The sequence below is a fragment of the Psittacula echo genome, assembly GCF_963264785.1.
Source record: "Psittacula echo genome assembly, chromosome: 6".
NCBI classification, from domain to species: Eukaryota; Metazoa; Chordata; class Aves; order Psittaciformes; family Psittacidae; genus Psittacula; species Psittacula echo.
In genome coordinates, this window is record NC_137743.1 from 21,632,845 (window position 1) to 21,650,469 (window position 17,625).

A 17,625-nucleotide genomic window follows, 5' to 3' on the forward strand; every position below is an offset into this window, starting at 1 on the left:
TAACAAATTCCTTCAAGTTTCTCCCAAAAAAGCATACTACCTAGGAGAAGTAAGAAGAAGAATCAAAAAGATCTATGATCTCCGACACAGATATAGCAGAGAAAATCTCTGCCTCTGTTGTTTTCAGTTTGGATAAGGACAACACTCACATTCACACCAGACAGGAAGAATGTAGAAGACATACTAGAAGAAATTCATTGGCACTCCATAAGGATACAGAGAAAAGACACACACGTAGAATAGCACACAACTCTATAAAGCAGACCACGTGCACTTAGAGCTGTGGTTATGTACCTCCCCTACACTTGGATTCCAGCACAAGATCTGGTTGTCTTTGGCACTACTCAGCAGCAGTTCGGGGTCAGCCTGGCACCAAGAGACAGAGAGAACTCCCCTAAAATAGATCAGAAAGAAACAGTTATATTTCATACACAGTCCACTCTCCCACCCTGTTACCTGGAAAATAGCATGCACCTGTACTTAAGCTCAGAAATACTAGTTCTCATCTCCACCATTAACCATTCATGCGTGAAACAAAGCAGACCTAGCAAAAAATCATAGGTCTCCTTAAGTCCAGTCTCCCAGATGTCTACCTTTTAAAGATGGAGATTCTTGAAGAGGCACACAACAAGCAAACCCTCACCTTGTGTGCCCTTCCAGCTGGCTCAAAGGAGAGGTAGCAAAACGTAAGTCCCATATTTGGATCACTGGCAAGCGGTCATCTTCAGAAGAAAGGACTAGCTGGGTTGCAACTTCTGGATGCCAGGCCATTCCTGAGCAATGCATCTAGGGACAAAAATAGCATAGGCTGAAAATTCAGCAAAGCAAGCTGGCAATAGCACAAATAGCCCAGAGCCATATCATTCTGCACTTGACTAGAATGCTCAAGACAAAGCAAACCTAGAAATATCTTGCTGTGGGAAGTATTTCTACCTTCACTACACAGCAAAAAAACCCCCCACTAACCATACAGAAGTTGAAGTTGAAAGTTGCCCTAGGAAGACAGCTGGAATTAAATCACAGGAGGCTTCTCATAAATGAACTGTGAACAGAGAAACTGAATGCAAGGGTGCCCGAATTTTAAGAACAGTGAAGGGTCTTGTTTCTCCATTTCATTAGGGAAAAAAAGAGGTAAATTAAGAAAACCAACAGCTCCCACAGTAAAAATACTTGATTCCAAGAGCCTATGCCACTGCTTCATAGTCACATGCAGCATGTTGTAAGCTGTTTAGAACCACAGCCTCTCCTCCACTCACTCTGTTACTGTGGTCACTGACTTTGATGATAGGCTCATTCTTCCTGAGGTCCCAAACCACAGCCTTGCCGCTCGGGTGAGCAGAGGCCAGGATATGCTGCACCTGCCGATTCCAGGACACCACACTAATGTCTTCATGAGGCTGTCAAGACAGGAAAGGCCACACATCCATTATCCCTATGTTGAGGGAACACTAATCACAGGATTCTGTCACTAGCCTAACTAAGGGATTTGATATATATAGACTTCTCTCTTCAATCACTGATCAACTGGAAGTATCATCAGCACTGACCAGAAAGACTTGGAAGCATGGGAAGTCCTTTACTCAGAGAGTACAGTGAACAGTCAAATTCTATGGGGGAACATTACTTGGAAAAGCACCTTTGCATTTTGGGGGCAGGTGCTGGATTCTGCACTGACCATATGTGTTACAAATCAGTCCATAGAGAACTGTAGCTGAGAGAACATAGATGCTTCTACCCTGACTCCTGGGATGAACTTAATGTGTGCAACATTTCAGGAGTGCAGTGAGATGGAAAATGATGAAACATTCAAGGCTAATTGTTGTTACAGCATCTACCACAGTGCAAAGAGATAGGCAAGGAAACAAACAGGATGCTTACCAGAGGCAAAACATGGCCTGCTTTTAGGCAAGTTTACTACGATTTTTTCTACTTTCAGGAGTTGATTGCCCTGAATAGCACTATCAGCACCAGAATATCAGAAGCTTCTTCCTCTTCAAACTTGGGAAATGTTATCCGGGAGTAATAGCCAAGATGCATTACATGGCTCAGTGACTCTGCTATGGATATTACTTTCATTAGATATGAAAAGCTTCAGCTGAAGCCTGAAATAAATTCATCCCTTAGAGAAGGTCCAATAAACCTTCTTAATCCATCACACATGCCCCAGCTGGATCACAAGATAAACTGGTCAGTTACTTGATTCAAATCCACAAAGAGCTTACCCATCCATGCAAAGTGCATCACTCCAGCACTTGTCAGCCTACCTCCCCCCCGCCTTTACAACACTCTTTGCACCTCCCCAGAATGAAGGTAATCAGTCACTTCTGATTCATCTTTCTCCTGACAGACATCAAGGTCATTTTCCCTTCACAGCCTGACTAGACCAGGACGAATTCACACACATCTTTTTGCCTTGCCTAGTAAGATTTGAAACTGCAGGGGTAAAACTGCCCAGAGGAAAACTTAATTTACCTGTGATTTAGCCCCTGGAGTCATAGGCACATTGAAGTTATTCAAGTCCCAGATGAAAATTTCAGAATCGTTGGCTCCAGAAGCCAAGAGGTTACTCTGTAGAAGAAACAAAAGCAAAGCTGAGTTTCTGCTCACAAGGAAAAAAGACAATTTCTTACAAATAAGTGTCAGATAAGAATTGCATTTTACAGCCACTGGTAAGAAGAAAGATAGTAACCAGATTATAAACTAAGCACATCTCTGGCCCCTGTGCCTTCAGTTGTGCCATGGTACAGACTAGTTTAAAATTTGCCTAGCAAGCTACATGTGCAGGTGGCTGCTGCTAGTCATCATGAAACTCTGGCACAGGGGTGGAAGCCACTGCCTCTGGCCAGATCAGCCTTTGCCCTGCATCCCTGCATCCCAGCACCAAGGGTTATTTCTTCTGAGAAGATGCAGGCTTCCCACAGGGCTCTGCAGACAACTTTCAATCTGCCTTTGTGTTAACAAGAACTGTTCTGTTCACTACTTGCTCATGTTGCAGTCCTTTTAAGTGTGATCAGAGCCCCACTGAATTAAACACCAACTGAACAAATTTTAAAAAAGAGTTTCTGATTTTAAATGTATAATGGTCTAACATGTTACAGTATTACAAAACACGATTTTACAGGGAGATAAGAGACTTCATGAAGGTCACTGAGGAATTCAGCAGCAAAGCTGTGAACAGAACCCAAATCAGAGTCCCAAACCATACTTGTGTCACAACTACCATGCCTCTTTCAAGTTAAGAACTGTTTCTTCAGTCTATAAATCACTATACTCAAGGGAAAAACATATTTCTTAACATGGAGGTTAACCTTCCCTTGGTTATAAGTATGTTAATGTTGCCTACCTGGAAAGGGTTGAAGTCAAGAGCTCGAACAGGACCTGAATGTTTTTCTGTCTGCCCAATTACAGGCTCACCCTTTGAAGCCAAGATGTGGTGCACACTGTACATTGTCAGTACGCCATTATCCCCTCCACCAACGATCACTCCGGAGGACTCTGGAGACCCATTTCCAAAGTTACCCCAGATCAGCTTATGAAACCTAAAAAATAAGAAAAAAAAGCTGGCATAGGCCACAGTATTTGGTGGAAATCAAGATGTCCTCTGCATTACTAAAAAACACATCCATGTTCCAACCTATCAAACATAACCATCAGTCTGCACCTTAAGTAACCATTTCCCTTTTTAAGAAGACTGTGGCTTTTACGTGCAAGAAGAGAAATAAGCTCCCTTCCAAAGACTCCTAAAGAGAACTTACAGAGAAAGAGCTAGTTTTGTTTGTTTAAAATGTTTAGGCCCTCATATGATATTTGATGGGTGATATCCTCTAACCTACACTACATAGAAAATTAGATTAGAGGACAATGTGCCTTTCTTTCCAGAGCTATTGTCTGAAAATTATGTTTACCCCTTTTACAAATATGCTAGTTAGAAATCAGACTGTTTTTTATGCTGAGTGCAAGCATCACCTACATTGATGAGCCTAAGAAATCACCTTGTCTAAAAAAGCTGGAAAGTAAGTTTCAATCTGCCTCTAGTGTCTTTACTGGAAATCACTAGCCCTAGCAAACTGACAGAAAGACTCTACTGACTGACTACCATATATAAGTCCTTTGAGGTTTCTCCAATGGTCCAACTGCTCTACTTTTACACCCAACAAAATTTGTATCAACAAAAATGTTCCATTCTTGAAGACTGAGGTCAACTGATGCAAAAGATCATTTTATATCCTGAAAACGTGTTCAACATGTTTTCTCCTCCCCTCCTTTCTTGTACCAGAAAAGCCCTTTTCAGTTCCCTTGACTGATGTATCGGTATGAGCCTCTAGTACCTGTTTGAGGCAGGAAGTGTTCCTCTTTGCTTCATGTCCAGGGAGGGATCCCTGAAGTCAACCTCAAATATCTCCAAGGTGGCATTTGTACTGAAGGATGCATCCAGTTGCTGGGCAGATGTTCCTAGTAGAAGTACAAGGACAACACAAGTGGGCACTTTTTTCAAGAGCACGAGCTACAGAAAGAGCAAGGCACTGGAAACCTATTTCTTCATAACCAATACAACTTTGGTGTACCTGTTCAAAGACAGAACATGTCTGAACACCTCAGAAAGAGAGACAAATAATTATAACAACGACTTTGAAAGAAATTAGAACTTCTTCAATAAATTTTGGGCACCAGGGTCACTGTTGCATGAATAGCTTTCTTTCTTGGGATAGATAAAATTCATATGCCCTTTTCCAAGCAGCCATAGCTTCTGATATTAAGTCCTTATCTAACTGATAAGTACAGTCACATTAGGAAAGGCAGACACAATTATGATCCCAAATATTTCTGTATACTGCTCCTCAACCACGACCATGAAGTCTTAATCAGAACTTTTAAACCTAGTCTACAGCTAAAGTTCTTCAACCTTAGCCAGCTAAACGTACCCCAGTGACCCACAGACAGCAGTCACCCAGTGGTGGCTTCCTTCCTTCTCCCAGCTTACAGAATAAAAGCTAAAAATTGAATTGACATTGTCTAATAGGATGCTGCCAGGCAAACAGTCACTCAGTTACCACAGAGATGCTCTGTAACTGTCTACGGCACGGAAAGTGCCCGAGAGACTATTAAAAAGCAGCACAAATTACGAAACTATGCAGTTTCTGACCTAAAGCAGACGAAAGCCAAGACGGTTGGTCCAATCAAAACTCTGGCCTCATTACGAAAACACAAAATAGACCACCTACCCCCAAAATGGTGCTGTTGCTTTTAAGGCAACAGCTGAAATTTTGTCACATTCTTTTGACATTCATCCCCGAGAAAAAAAATCAGACCAAAATAGCAATGCTGGGCAAACAACTGTGGTGGGTTGACCCTGGCTGAATGCCAAGTGCCCACTAAAGCTGCTCTATCACTGCCTTCCTCAGCTGGACAGGGGAGAGAGAATATAATGAAATATAATGAAAGACACATGAGAATATAATGAATGCCATGGGTCTAGGTAAGAACAGGCAGAGATCATTCACCAGCCACTGTCATGGGCAAAACAGACTTGACTTGGGGAAATCAGTTTAGAATTTATTGCTTATTTATAACCAAAATCAGAGTAGAATAATGAGAAAATAAAAACTAAATCTTAAAATACCTTCTTCCCGCCTTCTTTTCTTCTTGGGCTCAGCTTTACTCCCAAATTTTCTACCTCCTCCTTCCCCAGCAGTACAGGGGGATGGGGAATGGTGGTCATGGTCAGTTCATCATACGTTGCCTCTGCTGCTCCCTTCTGCTCAGAGGAAGGACTCCTCACACTCTTCCCCTGCTTCAGCCTGGGGTCCCTCCCACAGGAAACACTCCTCCACAAACTTCTCCAAGATAAGTTCTTCCCATGGGCTACAGTTCTTCATGAACTGCTCCAGTGCGGGTCCCTTCCATAGGGTGCAGTCCTTCAGGAACAGACTGCTCCAGCTTGGGTCCCCCATGGGGTCAAAAGTCCTGCAGCAAACCTGCCCCAGCACAGGCTCTTCTCTCCATGGTGCCACAGGTCCTGTTGGGACCCTGCTCCAGCAGGCTTCCCACAGGGTCACAGCCTCCTTTGGGCATCCCCCTGTGCCAGCATGGGGTCCTCCAAGGGCTGCAGGTGGAGATCTGCTCCACTATGGACTTCCATGGGCTGCAGGGGCACAGCCTGCTTCACCATGGTCTGCACCACGGGCTGCAGGGGAATCTCTGCTCTGGTGCCTGGAGCACCTCCTCCCCCTGCTTCTTCACTGACCATGGTGTCTGCAGAACTGCTTCCTCTCACTCTTCAGCTGCATTTGTTCCTACACAGTAACTTTTCCCCTTCTTAAACACATTATCCAAGAGGCACTACCACCATCACTGATGGGCTTGGCCAATATCAGGTCTGTCTTGGAAATGGCTGGTATTTGCTCTATCAGACATAGGGGAAGCTTCTAGCATCTTCTCACTGAAGCCACCCCTGTAGGCCTCCACTACCAAAACCTTGCCATGCAAACCCAGTATAACAATCCAAACTGTCAGTTCCACACAGACACTAAACTCACCTGTTGCCAACTCAGTAAAGAGAATGACTTCGCGCTTCAGGAAATAAAATTAACACTGATGAATAGTATCAACAAAATTCAAATGTAAGGTTTTGCAGAAGTATTGAAAATAGAATGTTAACCAAAACAGGCAACTTTAGGGAGAAGAGGTCAAGCCAGTGATAATGACTGCAGACGAACAAAAGTAAAAGTGAGCTTGAATGAACATGACCAGAACGAACATTTTTTCTCCCATGGACATACCAAGTATTTTTCAAGGCAAGCAGGTGATGAAGGTCATGCAGACTGAACTGGAAGTTGTATCAAAACCCCCACGTATCCACCCCTTGAAAAATCACTAGCCTTTAAGGTGTCAAAGTTCGGCATAGAAGTAATCCTCTACCAGGCACTTCAAAAAACATAAAGGCTGTAATATTCTCAGTACATTGCTAGTAGGTTTTCCAGAGATTATTAAAGTGGGAGCTGTTGAAAGTTCAAACCAACTGTACATCAGATCTCTCTGTGACTCACACTTCAATAGTCACGAACTGTGAAGAACTTTACCTGTTGCTAGGTAAATGGGGTGGTGGTTTGCTGGACTCCATGCCTGGACAGCTGTTCGCTCAATCTCCTTTAACTTCATCTTCCAGGCTCTAGAAAAAGTTTCACACAGTGGTTAGAATAGGGAGATAAAAATCAACACAAAAATAATTGCACCTGTAACAAAATATCCCCCTTACCAGGATAACATGAGAACAATTTGCTCTTATTAGAAAGAAGTTACTTGCTACTTCCTGAGGCAGTGAATGCAGTTTTACTGGAATGAATTAGGGTATTTTGGAATTAATTAAAAAAAAAAAAAAAAAAAACCACAAAAAAACCACCCCAAAACAAGCTCAGCTGTCTGACCCCAGATTTTGTTTCATATATAGCTCTCTCTTTCATATACTCCAATTACAGAAGAGTTTCAGGAAAAGGAATGGGATCTAAATTAAACAACATACTCAGGTCTTCAGTCCAGGCTGGTTTAAATGAGCTGCAGAAACTAATTTAAACAAAGGTATCTGCAAAGCACTAGTTGCTCTCACTGAACAAGCTGATGTCAGTATACGCATATGCAAAAGGAGAGCAAAAGGAATCTCACGGAAGGCTAAATTCCAAGCAGAAAAGTGACGTGGCAACAGAAAACAAAGTGCAATGCTAGCATGTGCCAATTCAGTTAATGTACTTTGTTCTCACTCCTCTGAGAAGCAAATGGAAAAAAATCATTTGACTTTCTGCTTGAGTTTGTAAATGGTAGGAGGTGAGAAGAAACAACCCAGAAGTAGCTGCTGGGTTTCAATCTCAGCTCTGACAACAATTCTTTTTATTTACTCTGAATGGACCAACTGACACCTGTAAAATAGGAGCACAACTTCCCCATGTCACTAGAGAGAGATTAGTTGGGCAATAATGTAGCAGGATAACTGAAATTCAAACATCAACAGCAGGCAGCCAGAAGGCTGCAAAACTGAGAAAAAATGCTAATTATTGTTCCACGTAGGATCTCATTCTTGCTGAGGAGAAAGCATCCAGCACCTCTCCATCCCAGACTGTGCCCAGGCCTTCTGGGCATGCCAGCAACATAAATGATGTGCGTCTGCAGTCATTCACAGGCTAGCAGGGTCACCCTCGTGCAGTTTCAAAACTTTTTGAGCTTGGCTGCAGTGTGGTCTCATAACTCTAGCTAAACAGAGCTGCTAACTATCCAATCATGGTATCATGCTGAATAAAGTACAGCTGTCAGCAGGGAGCACCAGCACAACACTCTGCATCTTGCCAGCTTGCTGTGATTAACTTCTTGGTTACCTGACACTGCTTTTATTAGCTGTGCTGACAGCTAAACCATGGTCTGAATCACATGGCCCTTTGCTCAGACGCAGGGCTACAAGTGTCAGTTTGGAAGGGAAAAAAAAAAAAAGAAAAAATATAAAAATCCTGATTTAACTCTTAGGTAAGTGATCCTTCTACACACTGTGCATGTCTGTATCCATGTATCCAGCGCAGGACTCGCCATCCTTAAAGCAGGAAAAAGCTCCTCTTTAGCAACCTCTTGCGGCTACCTGAGAAAAATTCACAAGTATTCAACTCTTCCAAATGAGAATTTTAAGGGAGATGTTGCCACCTGCTGATATCTCCCAAACCAGCATGTAAGACTTCTGAGAAAGCTCATGCTTTATTCAGGACCTCTGATTAATTAATCACGACAATCCCTCCTTCTTCTACAGACATCCGATTACAGCTCTAACTTATTAACAAATCCGAGTCCCAAAGGGAGCCACATTATTTTCCTGCACCCTCCCCTGCACAAGGTCCTTAAAAGGTAAGTGTCTGCCCAGCAAAACCCAGCAGATCAGAGCACTCCGCACCAGTGGGAAATGGAAAGCATGCAGATAAACAGTGAAAAGTAAAAGCACATGTTGTCAGATCACGGTGGACCATGCAAACAGTGCTGACAGGGGCAAAAATTCCTCTCAAGTTAACCTACGTTAACTTGAAATACTTGCAGCTTTAGAGTATATTCTAAAAGACTATGTGGTTGTTGTAGCAACTAATTGACCCTCAAAGCTGCCATGATAATCATCAGTGGTATCACTCTAGTGACTCCTCTCTCTTGCACCACCCAAACACTGTCAATCAGAAATCCCCTCCTACTGACTTTCCCAATCTTCCTCCTGCCACTGGGCACCCAATAATTTCTCTTTGAACAGTCCTGCTAACACTGGACTTCCCATGCAGCACCCAAAGGAACTGACAGCCTGAACCCACTTAGCTAACGGTGGAACTTGGGCAGAACAGAAAAGATTTGTCCAAGGTCACCCAGATGACAAGCAGCCACCCTAAGAATTGAAAAAGGTCTCTCAGCCACGACACAATGGGTAAAAGACAAACCACCCGACTGTCTCCACATCCCAGCATCAATATGAATCTGTGTACTGACCCTTCCCTTTGCATTGTGCTGACACTCTCCTTTTGCAGCTCCCCAGTACCCTAAAACCAGGCTGTTGTCATAAGTGCTTATTATAAACCCCGATCACAGAAGGCACAGAGACACTAATCTCAGCTAATCGGCGTTTGCAGGGCAGGGCTCAGCACATTCCTCCATGACAGCTCCCATGGTACATAAAATAACTTTCTGTGCTTTGAGCACTTTCAAAAGCTATTGCTAAAGCGCCACAGTGCTGTACAGATGGCAGTGCATACACACGTATCGAGTCAGCCTGCTCTGCTCAACAACACTGCACTGTGTGATAGTGAAAAAGAGGTAAGGCCCAGGAAGAAAGCATTGTTAGAAAACACCGCGTATCACAAACAGGCTCCCGGCTACGCCAGAGGCCCCTCCGCGGTCCATGTCAAACAGCTCAGCTCCCCCGCTCTGCGCTCCTCGCCTGACGCTGCCCAGGAGCCGGCCCTCCGGCAGACGGGAAACAATCTACCGGGTCTCCCAGGACAGAGGACTAGGAACAGAACCACGGAACCTGGGGACAGAGCCGGCACACTGACACCAGGGCCGGCAGGTAGCAAAGCAGACCAGGGCTGGGGTGACACAGAGGCAAGGGGTCCGGCCCTGGGAGAGCAAGGGCGTCGCAGGCGGAGCTGCCCCGCTCTGTGACCGTTCCCGGGCCCTTACCCCTAGTGGCGGGGCTGAAGGGTGCGAGAGCAGGAGCAGCCGCTCTCATCAGACCGAGCGGAGGCGGCGGGGAAGAAGGGGAGGACGCAGGCGGCGGGGAAGAAGAGAAGGAAGCGGGCGGCGGCGCTTACCGGCTCGCTGGCCGTCCCTGCCGCGCCGCCAACCCAAGACCAAGCCGCTCCCGCACCCAACGACTCTGCCAACGGTGGCCGCCGGGAGCCCAAAGCCGCCGTCCGCGAAGCACCGCCCGACATCCCGCCCCCGCAGCGCGCGCGCACGCGCCAAGGCGAGAGTTGGCAGCTGTGATACGGCGGGGTTGTCGCTCAGGGCTGGAGCTGACACCGCAAGCTCGGCATAGGGCGCGGGAGCTGCACCTTGGTTGGGCCACTGCCGCTCTTCGGTGCGACCCGAAAGTGTGTGTGTGAGGGGGGCTGACTCGGTCTCTCCTGCCCAGGTTTGGGGTGTCCCGTCCTCAGCCGCGGCACCACAACCGGGGACCCCAGCAGCAGCCGGACTCAACAGAGGGCTCCCAAACACCTTTGTAACGATAATTAAAACATGCTTCATCCACGAGCCCGAAATGATTCACGCTATAGGCCAAGGAACGCCATAACTGGAGCGTATGTCTGCTGCCTCTGAAGTCAACCCCTCAGAATATTGCCTCAATACAGATTCAAGCCTTCCCGAGAGGGCATGCAGAAGGGAAAGGTTTAGAAATAAAGGCTTAGAAATCAGGTTTCTTAAAAGCATTCTAGTTGCCAGGGAGAAAAATGGAACATAAAAACCAGAAGGGTCCAGACCTCCTTCCTTCACCACTCTCCTGTTTTGAGAAAATTTGCCCACACCATAAACCCCATTTTTAAGGATTTCTGAGCCATACTGTGTGCTACCCATATGCCTTACCCATAGAAACAAGAAAACTCATCATTAAGTTACTGGTTAGATACAGACTGGGTGTGAAACTCCAAAAGAGGCGGCAGCACACAGTGCTGGGGCAGGGCAGCCATGCGGTATGCTGTGAAATAAGCTGGATGGGCCTCAGCCTGCCTCTGTGCCACTGCTGCATTATCATTTAGCATACAGCAAGATAAAGCTCCCATCCCATTACTGCTCTGATCATTTCCATTTTACTAGAAGACTCTTTACAACTCTCACATTGTATATAGTGCTGTCACGTAACTGCTATGGAATGGTAATTCTTACTAAAGTACCCCTAAAGTGTTTTTCCCCTGCATAAATACTTTGTTTTCAAAGAATTCAGTTTCAAGGTCCCCACAGCTCAAAAAATACTTTAAAAACTGTTCTGGGTTTAAAACAGCATTGTCCATAATTCAGAATTCAGTGTTTCTGTAACTAGAAGAGGTGACAGTTTACAGATACCAGGATGAATGATGATTGTTCAGCACCTTCAAAAAGGTTAGTTTTAATGATGCATAAATATTTGTATGTCCTAGCATTCTATCATGCACTCCCCTTGAACTTACACACTTACATAAACCTCTTCACAGAGATCAAGCTAACTGTCCTTTACAATCTGGGGTTAAAAATCTTTATAGATCCAAAAATCATGAATCACTGTCCCCAGATACCTGCTTCTCTTAAAGCAAGGAACTGTGAGTCATGACACGGTGTTGAGAAGAGAGCACAGCACGCAGTTTGTAGGAGGCACCCAGAACAGTCCAAGCCCTTAGCCTTCTGTGATTACCCACTCCTGCAGCCAAACAGCAGGGCCTAAAACAGCACAGGGGAGTTGAGAGAACTTTCACTGTAAATCAGTACTGAGGGTACTGCCTCCTCCAGTAGCAAGAGGAAAAACTTATGGTAAAGGAAGAATGGAGCTGAACACATCTAGGAGCTTAATCAATTTGCATATATAACCTTCCCAAGCAAACTATCAATGAATGCATTAGGAGGCCCTAGACCAGTGGTTTGCAGCAAGACAGGCAGACTTCATGGGTCAGATGCAATGTCAACAGTGGTGGATGAACTCGGGCCACACAGGAGCAACTTGAGCATCCGTGTTCTTGGACCAAAGCCGAGGCAGAGCAGAACAGGCCTGGCCAAAACTGGACTTGCTCATTAGCCTTTCCATATCACTGCAGCCCACACCTGGGCAGCACGCTTCAAGCTATACACGGCAAGGCTCTGTGCCTCACTGGTGCTCCCTACTGGTTGTATAAAGCTTCACTCGAGAGGGCGTCTAAACCAGGAAAAGATCAATGCCAGTAAGGATGAACAGTTATTCACACAGTATGAGACTCCCAGGCACCACCACTTGCCAGACTGGTTTTGCCTGTCATTTCACATTAAATTATGACACTCGAGTTCAACATCAAGCAGCACCTGCTGTAAGCCACTGGGTAATAGGCAGTATCTCCTTCACAGACAGGCTTAGTTGAGGGATGTTTGTGCACAAGTTACATAAACTAGCAGCGATCCTAGGACTGCTCTCAGAAGTTTGCCCAACAATATAATGCCATTTAGAAAAATGGCAAAGGTCATTCAATTTCACTGGCCACTGTTCAGCTCTCTCAAACCAACAGAAGACAACTAGGACAGTAGACGTCATCGGTTTATTTCACTGCAGCTAGTGGTTGAACCTTGAAGGACAAGTGTTAACACAGTGAACACTAGAGAAGATGCCATCCCCAGCATCGGTGTCAGAGGAAAGCATAGCACTCCAATAACTTTCAGATTTCATAGTGTGTCACCACTGGTGGCTCTTTATTGGGGTCTCCTCCTCTCTCCAGATACAGGTCATTGAAGGGATATTGCTTCGGTCCCTACAAGAGAGAGGCAAATTAATTCACCAAGCAAATGAAGGTGTATCCCATCGCACCTCCACCCAAATCAAGGCTTGTTATTTCCAGTTTAAATTTCTATTTCTTAAGTGCTTCAGTAGGAATATTAGAGTATAAGGGAAGTAAATTCAGTGACAGAGTTCTTTGTATAAACCCATGTCCTCTAACAGAAACATCAAAGTGGTCTTGCATTTAAACTTAACCAACAGTTCATCTCACAGCATGAGGATAATATATTGCAAAAGCTATTTGTGTATTATTCAGATGTATTTTTCAGAAGTACATTCCAACTGATACAGGTCATGAGATATAACTAAAAACAGGGCAAAAGAGGAGATAAAGCATCACACTCCAGCAGATGAGCACAGTGAAGGAGAATACCTAGATCAAAGAAGGGGTACTGTAAGAAGCATAGCTTAAAATTAGTTCCCTGGGAACAGGAACTGCTAACTATGAAAGAGAACCTGTGAGCTGAACCAAGCCAGTCAAAACAACAACTCAGGCTGGACGAGGCCACAGGACACCTCCCGGCCTGCCAGCAGCAGGATTTTGCATTCACACCAATCATTCTGCTTCAGCAAAACCACTCTTCTGGGTACCAGCAGTGACAAGAAACACAGCTACTTTTCCTCCCTTTACCCAAGAACATCACTCACCACAGGCATGTAAGACGGATATATCCCTCCAATAACAAACATGACCAGCATGGTACCCAGAAAGATAGAGAAATGTCTGCGCATGATGTGCCAGGGGACTACAGTGGGGGATGTATCAACACGGTTCCGGGTATACATGTCAAAGTCCCAGTGCATCTAAAGAACAGAAGAAAACCATCAGACATTTACCAACCATGCTCAAGCTGCTTTTATCAAGGGAAGAAGTGTTTTACAGCATTCGCAAAACTGCCAGAAGCTGTTTCATCTCCACCTTGAAAATGGAGTTAAAGCCACAGAGGAGGCACTGGAATGGGTTGCCCAGGGAGGTTGTGAATGCTCCATCCTTGGCAGTGTTCAAGGCCAGGTTGGATGAGGCCTTGGGTGACATGGTTTAGTGTGGGGTGTCCCTGCCCACGGCAGGGGGGCTGGAACTAGATGATCTTAAGGTCCTTTCCAACCCTAACTATTCTATGATTCTATGATTTACCTACAGTCATAGCAAGTTGTCAGTTACAGTAAAACTCAGGACTTTAAATTCCATCCTATACTTACACCAGCTAATATGCTTAATTACAGGGTAGCAGCAGCTTTTATTTGTATACATAATCACTGTATTATATTTGTTTCCCAACACCATTGAAAAGGCATGGTATAAACTGGTACCCTCATTTATGGAACATACCCAAACAGAAGTAGCAGTGTAATTTCAAACAAAGAAGCAACTACCTATAACTTGGAGGCTGGTTCCTCAAACCAGGTAGGGTACCTGCTGCTGTTGTTATTCCATGACCACAGCAGGACTGGTAGTAAGCTAATGCCCTTCTGACTGAAGCAGATGGGCATTTTAAGCTTATGCTTTGAAGTATACACAGGGAAGTGCCAAGCATGTTCTGCTTATAGTCTCCTTTCACACTACTGAAAGCAAAGAACTCTTTAATTTGCAGCTAAGGCACTGCCTCTAGCTCCCCAGCTTTCCCATATGCACGCAGAGCCATTTGCTATCAAGCCCAGATAGCCAGTCTAAGCAGAACTCTGTTTCCTAAACAGAGGCACATGCTGACAGCTGAAATGCATCAGTATATTCCACTTGGTCCCTTACTGACAACCCCATGTGCAAGGGTACCTATACTCACCCTCCTGTACCAAACACCACCACAACTCAGAATTGCCATGTTTTTTTCCATGTGGTTCTATAACAGGCAATTTACTGTGGCACACATGCTACAATGCTCTGGCGTATTTGTACTATGATATACCGCATACACAAGTTGACATAATCTCTACTGTTAGTATGAAGAGGTCAAGTCAATCACCAAGTTCAGTAATCACAGTTAAATGGCAGTCATTCACAGAAAGATCCGGCACTAACTGAAAAGTTAGTCCTGACAAGGAGTTTGAAGAACTTAAGATAAATTGATAGAGCACCTATGTTAACTTTCAAAGTCTAAAGGATATCTTGCAAAATTTCTTCAGAGAAAACCACCTTATTTGTATTCTATCCCACAAAAACCAGAAGAAAAACCCACCAAACAAACCCTGGGGTAATAAAGCAACAATAGCTACTACCATTGTTCTAAAAGGACTTTACTTAAACAATGGCTTCTTTGCTAAATGATTCTGAACTAAACTCTCCTACTGAGTCAGATCAGGCACAGAAAATGGATGAGAGTTTTCCTATGGATAAACTTTTTTAGTCTTCCTCCTCATATCTAATAAGACGTTAAGTCCTCAGTGCTTTCAAAATACCTACCCTGAGGGCTATAGCCTCCCTCCAAATGACCAATTGTCCATGCTTGCATAAGGAACACACACCTGAACTTGGCAATGAGATTACACAAAGAATTAAACAGAAAGCACTAACAAAGATATGCATGTAAGCATTTAATACCAGTAGTATGGATTAGCAGCTTGAAAAGTGCTACTAGGATTCCTACCGGCTCTCCCCAGTTATGCCTCATGTCTGGCTGGTCCCACTGGTACCAGGGGTCTCTCTCATGATGAGACTTATCAGGGAGCTTGGGATAGTCACCATAACTGTGAGAAACAGACAAGAAAACCTCAAACATAAGAAATCTGCATTAATTTAGACATTTTATCGGAGACACTAGAGGATAGGCTTATGAAAACAGAAGCATTCTTTTTTTATTTGATTTTATAGCTTCTACGAATATGAATTTTTAAATGCACACATGCAACTAGCACAACCATTATCACATTGATGTCACTGTAGCAAACAGCATTCCTCCAATGTGGCTTTCTGGGCTATGCTAGCTGGAAGAAAATGCAAGCTAGAGTGAAGAACAGAACTGTAGTTGGCTTGCCCATGCCATAGCATTCCCTAACATTTAAACACTTCCTGAATTTTTTATTCTAGAGATGGCTTTCCATTCATCTCCATTAGCCCTGCACCACATCGGCATACAAAGCCTCTCATATGGTATTTTAATCGTGCGGGTCTCCAACTCATTCCACCTGTTCCTGTATTAAAAGCGCCTTCAAACGCTAAGCTCACAGCATCTGCGAGCGCTCAGGAGAAGCCACAAGCCCGCAGTCCCTCCGCACAGAACCAGAGGTGCTGCGGGGCACCGGACCACCCCAGCTCACCCGAAGCCGTCGTCAGGGTAGGGCTCGTAATCCTCCACCCGCATGTTGTACTTTTTCGCGGCGGCTGCCCGCTCCTCCGGCGTGCGAGGATATGGCCCGGGCAACATGTCCTGGGTCATCTGCGAGGCTGTCGGGAGAGCAACACGGCCGGATGGGCACGGGCCCCCCGGCAGCCATGGCCGGGCCGGGGAAGTCGCGCCGCCCTCACAGCCCGGCCCCGGCGCCACCAGCCCACAGCCTCAAGGACACTCGCCCCGCCACTTGCCAAGGCGCTCCGCTGCCTCTTCCCCGCTCACTCACCCGCCCGCGCCCCCGGGGGCGCCGCCAAGGCAGCCCGCGCCGACTGCAGGCGCGCGGGTGCACGCTGCCAGAGGACAAGACGGAACCCGACCGCCGCCATCGCGCAATTGCGGCCGACGGCGGCCGGTAGGGACGTAGGAGCACGGGCGATGGGCGGGGCTAGAGGGGGGGGCTAGAGCGGGGGGCGGGGCTAGCGCAGTGCACAACACACACCTCTGCCGGTCCAGGGCATTAATGAATTAATCAGCCGCTGCTGTTATAATATCGGCATAAGAGCTAATGGACGGAAAGAGCATCGGTGCGATATTTCGCCCTGTCACCGTCTGGAGCGGGATAATGGGAATTTATGTCAGGTATTACCTTGCAGATGCGGGTCAGCCTCCTGCAGAGAACCGGGTCGATGCTCAGCCGGATCGATGCTGTGGCTGGTGGCGTTATGCAAATTGCCTGCTTTGTATCAGTATCAATATTATTAAAGTTAATACCCAAATGTAATCGTCTTATCCCTGTGCAGCCAGGGAAATATGAACAGCTGAAATGGTGCGTTAATTTAGTGATGCTATTCTTCAAACAAGCAATACATTATTGCAGATAAAATCTATACGAGCATTAAAGGCTTTTGCAGTTTACTTCATTATGTAAACTCTGTGGTAGTTGAACTCATTTTCCTTCAGTTGTTCACATCAGCCATAATGGGTAATGTCTCTATAACGATCTACATTATAAACTTTTGCAGCTCAAAAACTATCAGTGACAATTTGTCTTTAAAGCCATTCCTTCTAATAACAACATTAATTGTACACCTACTAATTGAATGAAGAGAGCCATGAACCACAAGAATATACCTGAGATGCAGTGTGCCTGAGGTGGGGGCATTGTCACAGGCTAGAACAGGATTCTTCTGCTTATCCCAAAGAAAGGCCTCATCCCATTGTTTTAGGGATGGTATCTCAGTTCAGCCAACTCCCTTGCAACCGAGTTTGCAGTGAAGTTAGTATGTCAGTTATCTAATAACTGGAGCCCAACTCTCCATTGCAGAGGCCGCTGGCAATTTCCATGCCTGTTCCACCTCTGTAGCG

The 17,625-nt window shown here is 45.3% G+C and overlaps 2 protein-coding genes across 6 annotated transcripts in view; both read right to left on the reverse strand.

Annotated features, from left to right (window-relative positions):
* Window positions 1-10,545, reverse strand: part of SEC31B (SEC31 homolog B, COPII coat complex component) — a 36,869-nt gene extending 26,324 nt beyond the window's left edge. Inside the window, exons 1-8 of one of the 4 annotated variants that reach the window (XM_080622084.1) lie at window positions 10,317-10,545; window positions 7,080-7,168; window positions 4,329-4,452; window positions 3,344-3,539; window positions 2,473-2,568; window positions 1,257-1,397; window positions 644-786; window positions 295-394 (exon numbers count right to left, since the gene is read on the reverse strand). In XM_080622084.1, coding sequence (XP_080478210.1) covers window positions 295-394; window positions 644-786; window positions 1,257-1,397; window positions 2,473-2,568; window positions 3,344-3,539; window positions 4,329-4,452; window positions 7,080-7,158 — 879 coding nt within the window. In that variant the 5' untranslated portion in view covers window positions 7,159-7,168; window positions 10,317-10,545. The remainder of the gene's footprint in view (window positions 1-294; window positions 395-643; window positions 787-1,256; window positions 1,398-2,472; window positions 2,569-3,343; window positions 3,540-4,328; window positions 4,453-7,079; window positions 7,169-10,316) is intronic. The other 3 variants (XM_080622082.1, XM_080622083.1, XM_080622085.1) reach the window with 3 other exon arrangements.
* Window positions 10,546-12,601: 2,056 nt separating this feature from the next.
* Window positions 12,602-16,670, reverse strand: NDUFB8 (NADH:ubiquinone oxidoreductase subunit B8). 2 transcript variants are annotated; one of them, XM_080621347.1, is made up of 5 exons: window positions 16,547-16,670; window positions 16,247-16,373; window positions 15,577-15,676; window positions 13,643-13,798; window positions 12,619-12,968 (listed from the first exon to the last, which is right to left on the reverse strand). In XM_080621347.1, exons 1-5 carry the CDS (start codon window positions 16,644-16,646, stop codon window positions 12,876-12,878), a joined length of 576 nt encoding a protein of 191 aa, XP_080477473.1. In that variant the 5' UTR covers window positions 16,647-16,670; the 3' UTR covers window positions 12,619-12,875. The 2 variants fall into 2 exon arrangements, with proteins under 2 accessions (XP_080477474.1, XP_080477473.1); XM_080621348.1 differs by lacking the exon at window positions 13,643-13,798 and having other exon boundaries at window positions 12,602-12,968.
* Between the last annotated feature and the right edge of the window lie 955 nt (window positions 16,671-17,625).